The 7,631-nt window shown below is 47.1% G+C and overlaps 1 protein-coding gene across 1 annotated transcript in view; it reads left to right on the forward strand.

The window, feature by feature from the left end:
* Window positions 1-4,727, forward strand: part of RPN2 (ribophorin II) — a 54,682-nt gene extending 49,955 nt beyond the window's left edge. Inside the window, exon 17 of the mRNA XM_082858220.1 lies at window positions 4,409-4,727. Coding sequence (XP_082714346.1) covers window positions 4,409-4,421 — 13 coding nt within the window. The 3' untranslated portion in view covers window positions 4,422-4,727. The remainder of the gene's footprint in view (window positions 1-4,408) is intronic.
* Window positions 4,728-7,631: the final 2,904 nt, after the last annotated feature.

Genomic DNA, 7,631 nt, shown 5'->3' on the forward strand with positions numbered 1-7,631 from the left:
GCAAAATGATTCATGTCCTTAGGGGCCAGTGTGACACCTTAATCCAGCCCGATACAGAAGCCTTTTAAATCAGAAAAGAGCCTTGGTGATAAGTTTTAAATACATTAAAACCACAACAGTTTATGCCCCGGCACATTGAAACAAGAGAAGAAAATAATTGCTTTATGAAGATTAAAATGGGGTAGGACAGGTGGCAGAAGGTTGTTGTTAGCGTGCTGGCTGTATAACAGTTTTCTCCTCTGCTGCCGCAGAAAACCCTTTTCTGCCCTCCTCCCGCACCCCCGAGGAGGACTCTTCTGTAACCACCACAGCCTCCCGGAGCTCTTTCTCCTAAGTATGAGGTCCATGATCTTCCCCCCAGAAACCGCGTCGGGCTTTACAGAGGCCCCCAGCAGGGAGCACTGCTCAGTGGCCCGCATCACGTCCCCAAGAACCAGACAAACTTAGGTTCACACAAATGGTCAGGTCCCCCCGCAATGGCAGCTTGCTGGCAGCTTGACTTTAGAACCTGGCTTAGAAGCAAATTTAAATGTCACGTAGGTATTTCTCATTGATTTAACTTTATTAGAACTTGGGTGATTTCAGCCACATAAAGGTCAATAAGAAAAGGTCAGAATTGCTTTCACCTTTGGAAGTTCACAATTTCAGACGTGCCCTACTTTCTCCTCTCCAGGACTTTTGGTGGAAGAATGTAACATGATAGTGTTAGCCCCCACCCCCACCCCCCCCAGTGCGGCTGCCAGTTAAGTTGGTCAGATCAGAGAGAGGCTTGCTCAGAGACTGTTATGGGCGGGAGAGCCCCACGTCTCCTCCCTGCCTGAGACTCCATAGAGCTCTCTGAGTGCCTCACCGTGGATACCGGCCCCAGCGTGCTCCCTGCCCTGCCTGTGGCCGTGCAGATTCCGCCAGAGCTTCCCTTAGCACCAGCAGTGGCCACTGGCTCACTTCTCTGCCCCTCCAGCAGCCTGAACTTGGTGGCTCTGCACCGCGTCTGAGAAAGAGCCAGGACTCAGCTGTTTTCTCTGAGCAGAGCCCTGTTCCCTCAGAGCAGCCCGTCCAGGCCCCAGGGAGCCAAAAGGCTGTCCTCTGCTGAGTTCACTCTTTTCTGGAAGTTGCCCACACAAGATGAACAAGATTAAGGAGAGATGGGAGTGGAAACCGTTTGATTTAGATCCTGCTCAGCGGGAGTTCCTAGTCTGGAAGACTAACATTGTGTACACTTTCTGGGGAGGAAGACCATGGTTCTCATCCCACCCTCCATTCTATATAGAAAGTCACAGCCCACTCTGTTGCCGTCTTCCTGAGTCCTAGAGCAAGCTCTGCCCCTGGGGAAAACGATGACTCTAACAGAAGCTCTGGTCGGGTGTTTGCCATTTCTTTCCTCAGCTTATTTCTCTTCTTACTGTCCTTTCTTGACTCTCAAACCCTCTTTCCTTTGGCAGGATCGCTGCAGAGCAGAGCAGTAGATTGGCAAAATATAGGACACTACGGTAAAGATGAAGGGCGACTCATCCCAGGAGCAGGGCCCCTTTCCATCTTGCCCACCTCATGCATGTCAGTTATTTATCTGATTTTTAACACACTTGTTCCTCCCCATCCCTCCCTAAGCCGAAGCTGAATTCTGAGGCCATTTCCCCACTTCCTGGACCAAGCTGTAACTGGACCAGGGCAAAAGCCAAAGCCCCCTGAGTTAGCCCAGCTGATGGTAACTGCAGCAGAGCAGCTCTGACCTGGCTTTGACTGTAAGGCTCCATCCTCCCGTGTGTCCCACGGGGTACTTTATAGACACAGCCCCTCTCTGTGTTCAGAGGAGAACAGAGTTGAGGATAGACAGATTCAACCTTGGATTTCTTAAAAGGGGACACCCCCCCCCATTCAGGACATCTAAATTCATTAAATGATGGTCCCATGGCAAATCCTGGCACACCTTGTCACTGTTCTAGGCCTTTTTGTAATATTAAGCTCTGATTGGGCCAAACAGTGTGGTTTGGTGAGACACTAAATTTTGAAGACTGATGGCCACAGATCAAAGCCAGCATCATCAAAACCCAGGTTCCTAGAGCTCAGGATATATGGTTCAGGGCAGCTCCCTGTGTGACTAAAATGTCAAGTGAAATATCACCCGTTCTCCATTGTGTCAGTCCTAGGATGAGGATGGGAGTGGAGGAAGGTGAAGGGAGGGAAGGAGAAGAGAGTGTCTGATGCTTCACTGATCAGCTCCTTTAGACCAAGGATTGGCAGAAGTTTTCTAGAAAGAGCCAGATAGTACTTAGGCTTTGCAGGCCATACGGTCTCTGTTACACCTACTCAACTCTGCCACTATAATGTGAGAGCAGCCGTAGACCACGTAAACAAACCCGCATGGCCATGTTCCAATGAAACTTTGTTTACAGAAGCAGGTGGTGGGCTGCATCTGGCCCGTGGGGCACAGTTTGTTGACCCCTGTACTAGACCAACAAAGAGGAGGGAGGTATTTGAGTTTTCAAGTCATGTTCCCTCTCGTCCTTTGCCATGGAAATGGCTTTCCCTGCCAAAGCAACAAAGCCGTCTAATTTTCACTCCTCTGAAAATAGGAGAAATCAACAAAAGCATAGAATGTAGAGCCTTTTTCACTGATGTGTGAACATAAGCTGGAACATCTAGTTCTCAACGCAGGCTTGCTGAGAGACGACTTGCTCAGAAAGCGACTACATTTGTTTTGGTTTTGTTTTTTCAGGATTAATTCATATACAGTAAAATTCACCCTTGTTAGTGTACAATTCTGTGAATCTTGAAAGATGTAGTAGACAGTCTTGTAAACACTACCTCAGCCAAGGTACAAACTTACCTCCACACCCCAGTGGGCTCCTATGTCTCTTTGTGGTCTGTCCCTTCTCCCCACCCGCCATTCCTTAGCCTTATCCATTTGGTTTTGTCCTGAATTACAGTTGCCCTCGCTGAGATTTGTTTTCAGAACTAGTCCTTTCTGCTAAGTATTGAGCTCTTTAATTCTTTAAAACTAACTGGATTCGTTTTGTTTTTCTTGATTTTTAGATAGTCTGCCCCCCCCCCCCCCGCTACCCCCAAACCATACTGCTTGAGAAAGAGGAAAGTCACTTGATCATTTGGACATTTGGGACTTCCTGAGGTTGGGACCTTGTCTTTTAGAGGAAAGTCCCTAGTAGCCAAGTGTTTTTGATCTGAGAACAGGTATTGATTTGATTAGGCGTAACAGAGGGCTAATTTCTTAGCTAAGATGGAGGCTTGTGGGTCACCACCCTTTCTGCTGTTCTTATTTCATAATTAACGCTGTCCTCTCTGTGTGAATGTTTCGAAACACACATACTTTTTTTTCTTTTTTGGCCGCCCCACGTGGCTTGTGGGATCTTAGTTCCCCGACCAGGGATCGAACCTGTGCCCCCTGTAGTGGAAGCTCGGAGTCCTAACTACTGGACCGCCAGGGAATTCCTGGAACGCACACCTGGGAACCTCTGAATGCTGGCAGAGAATTAGGGGCACTCACTTTGGCCCTCAGGATGAGTTCCATGCCTGTGCATGCGTGCCCCTTGGAACTGTTGATTAATTGGTTTGGAGCCTGCCATTCTGCAAGACCGCCTTGTCATCACATCAGCCCTCACCACTGGGGACAGCTGCCTGCTGAGGACGGCATGTGTGTGAGCACCTTGCTTCTGCTCACCAGAACCATCTGAATCACTTACTTGGTGCTGTCATCCTCTGGCTGCACAGTGTCTCTCCAGACAGTCACTTCCCTTCTTGTGTTTCCCCGTCACTTCCTGGAGTCTAGGGGGGCAGCTGTGGAGAAAGAAGGAATAAAGAGAGTTAGTGTTTATCCCCTCAAACTTTTTCTGTGAGCTGAGTCCAGTTTTTGAGAATCATTCTTTCTTAAGTTTAGACATCGAGTCTGATCACTGACAAGAACATGACCACACGATAGGAATATGGTGCAGATTTCTGTACCGAAAGGTCAGAATGTCATCTTCCAAGCTACGTGAGGGCATGTGTTGTTTGGCAGGCCTGGAGTCCGGGAAATTGAAGACGAGCATTCTTCTATTCATCTAGTTGAAATGTACAGTGTCTTTTTGGCCTTGTACTGTGAGAGGTGTGCCTGGAATTACCTCATCTTGTGTTTTCACATACCACACTTACTTAGGTATCATCAGGTGTGTTTCATTGTTTATTTAAGATGTTGTCAGCTTCAGTTCGAGCTATCTGTCTTATATTCTTTTGTGAAATGAGATGGGGCATAAATAAATAGAATTAATAGATGAATGAAAAAAAATAGATGAATGATTGTTCCCTTATAAATGGGATCTCCTAGTACCTTGGTCTCTCTGTTGTCACCAGTTAGGAGCTGCAACACTGAATTGAAATATTCAATAATTTTGTGTTTGTCTCCATTTTCTTTCAGAACAGCACATTAGTTCCAGGAAAAAGAAGGAGATTCTGAAAGCTTAAGTGAATATCAAGAGAAGGAGTCAAGAATAATTCATAGTTTGAGAAGAGGAATGAAAAAAACCCTTTATTTAAAAAGAAAAAAGTCAAAATCGTTTTGCTTGTTTTTCTATTTCCCCAACACAGAGCAGGTACCTGTGAGCCCAGATACTCTGTTTCTTTGGCATGGTGCCCTAGCAAGATGCTGTGAATATTCTAACTTACCCACATGTTGCATTGAAAAGTTGAAATCTGTAATTAATCTGTTATGGAATAAAGAGAATAATAGGAATGAAGACCTGAGAGTTTCTTCCGGTACTTTGGGGCTGATTGGATTCCCAGGGCACATAACATGAGGCCTTCGTTGGGAAGTATGCTTGACACAGTGGCCGGGGTGTTTCTCCAGGACGTTTTACATTGGTCCCTCTCACCTCTTTCTTTCTTTTTTTTTTTTTTGCCGCATAGCATAGCATGTGGGAGCTTAGTTCCCCGACCAGGGATCAGACTCGTGCCCACTGTCACCTCTTTCTTAGCAGAGCTGAGGATTACCTGGAAAAGCCAGCATCCTTTCTTCATCTCCAGCACTGGGTACCAACTATGTCCTGTCGATATCTGAAGACCCCCCTGCTTTTGCCTTGAAAGTTTGGTCTTGGTGTGCAGTGGGGAAGGGAAGGGATTATCTTAAAAGAAGGCTGAGCCCATGAGCTATCTTAGGTTCTTAGAGGGACACATGCATCTCAAGAATGCCCCTTTGGAAGTTGTGCCTGGGATGACCATTACGTGGAGGTTATACGATATCTCTTAGAGAAGTAATATTGAGCAGTGTGTTTATGTGTGCAGACTTCAGTGTTGGGCAAGCCTACTGTTACCACTTACACGCTGAAGGACTTTGGGCAAGTGGCTTAATGTCTCTAAGCCTCCTTTTTTTTCTTCCGTAAAAGATAATACAGTACCTCCTCATATGGCTGAAAGAGTTTCATGAATCTGAAGTGCTTGGCTCAGTGCTTGGCATCTGTCCTAATTGGCCCATAGTTATGTACTTTGGCTCATTGCCTCTACTTCTATTAATTGAAACATAATAGTAGATAACTTTTGAAATGCAGGTAATTCTAGGAGTATTTATTGAGTTTGGGGGGTAGAAATTATTTTAATCAGATTGCTTTCCAGCGTAGCTGGACTTGCCCCTTCAAAATGGGGATTTTAACTGGGGAAAGAGGAAAGGAGATTCTGGAACTTTGGCTGGTTCTGAATGGGACTCTGCAGGGGAGCGGTTGATACGGGCAATAACAGGGGTGCCTCTAAGATAGGAAGGAGACCTCACCTTTCCCAGAGGTTGCAAACCGGTGGCCCATGTTTTATTTGATCCATAGTGTTCTTTGGTTTTTTTTAATTGAGTTAGTTGCTAACATTTACAAATTGAGAAAATTCATATAAAAATCCAATTTGGGGACTTCCCTGGTGGCACAGTGGTTAAGAATCCGCCTGCCAGTGCAGGGGACACGGGTTTGAGCCCTGGTCCGGGAGGATCCCACATGCCACGGAGCAGCTAAGCCCGCGAGCCACAACTACTGAGCCCGCAGGCCACAACCACTGAAGCCCGCACACCTAGAGCCCATGCTCCTCAACAAGAGAAGCCACCGCAATGAGTAGCCCGCGCACTGCAGCAAAGATTAGCCCCCGCTCGTCGCAACTAGAGAAAGCCTGTGTACAGCCACGAAGACCCAGCGCAGCCAAAGATAAATAAATTTATAAAAATAAGTAAAAAATAAATTTATTTTAAAAAAATCCAATTGGGGGTTTGGGATTCTCTGGAAAAAGAAAATCAGAGCCGGCAACATTGGGCCTGATTCCTGTATGACAACAATCAGCTGAAGCTGAATAGCATCTGCTGCCTTTGGGTTGGGCCTGCAGTCTCCAGTCTGCCACAGTCCTGCCCCTACAGGTTCCGCCTACTCTGGCATCGGTCTTCCCACCAACTTCGCGCAATTGGTACCTGCCTGGCTCCTGTAGACGTATGACTGAAAGCCTTGCTTTTAAATTTTAGCTTCTTATCCCGCCCTGATGGGAAAAGGTGATGTTGGTCTCCAACTGCTGTTGGGTGGCTCCTAGTGTCCCTGCTCATGGGTGCTGGGACCTCAGCAGCTCAGAGTAGTGGAGAAGGGAGGAGAACAGGAGACCCACACACCTGGTACTGTAGCACCTGTAACCAGACCTGTATAGTTCTGGAAAACAGACTGGTTGAGGCCTGCTGGACAGAGGTGTAGAGAAGGGACAGTAGGGCCTGAGCATAGAAGTGCAGTGGTTGGAGGGCAGGAGATCAGGAAACAGCTTCCTAGAGCAGGGGCTGGCAGGGCTCAGGGGCGCCATGGCCGGTTCAGGGCTGGCCTGCAGACCTAGAGGAGCTGGAGAATAAAGCACAGCAGACATTTGCTACATGCCAGGCTCTGTGCTTGGTCCAGCTGTGGCAGTGAGCAAGACAGATTATTCCCTGCCCTTGGTTCACTTATATCCCAGAGGGGACAAGGGAAAGGGAGCAGAGTAATCACAAATCTGAAAAGGAATATTTATCTAGAGGGGTTGGGAAGGCTAAGCTGACAATCGAAGGAAAAGAGGCAGTCTTTGCAGAGCTGGGGAAGAACATTCTAGGCAGAGCAGCAACATACGCAAAGGTTCTTGAGGCAAGAGCTTGGCGTATCTGAACTGAAAGCAGGCCAGAGTAACTAGGGCGGAGCTAGCAAGGAAGAGAGTATCCTTGGAAGCCATAACAAATATGGATTTTAAGGGCCGTGGTAAAGGGGATAGATTTTATTTTCAGACTGACAGCAAATTAAGGGAACTTGAATTTTATGCTGAGATACAGCAGAGGCAGAAACAGCTCGTATGCTGTCTTTCTGGCCCTACCCACTGGGAGAAGCCTCTTGAAGGCTGCGGGAGAGAGTCCGCTTGCTTGTAGCCTCGTGGTAGGTCTGGGGAGGCTGCAGTTGAGAACAGGCCTAATGAAATCCACTGGATTTGTTGCTCAAATTATTTGCTACTAGCAAAGATCCTTTGCTTGACCAAACTTTAGTCAGGATCCTGAAATTTCTCCTACGCCCATCTGTACTCTTTCTTTTAAAATCTAGTTTTAGCAAGAACCCTTCTAAGCAGTTTAACCAGACCCTCCCACCTCCATGTCTGATCACCCTGATATGTGGTCAGAT

The sequence above is a fragment of the Leucopleurus acutus genome (assembly GCF_964270905.1).
Source record: "Leucopleurus acutus genome assembly, chromosome: 16".
In the NCBI taxonomy this organism is placed as follows: Eukaryota; Metazoa; Chordata; class Mammalia; order Artiodactyla; family Delphinidae; genus Leucopleurus; species Leucopleurus acutus.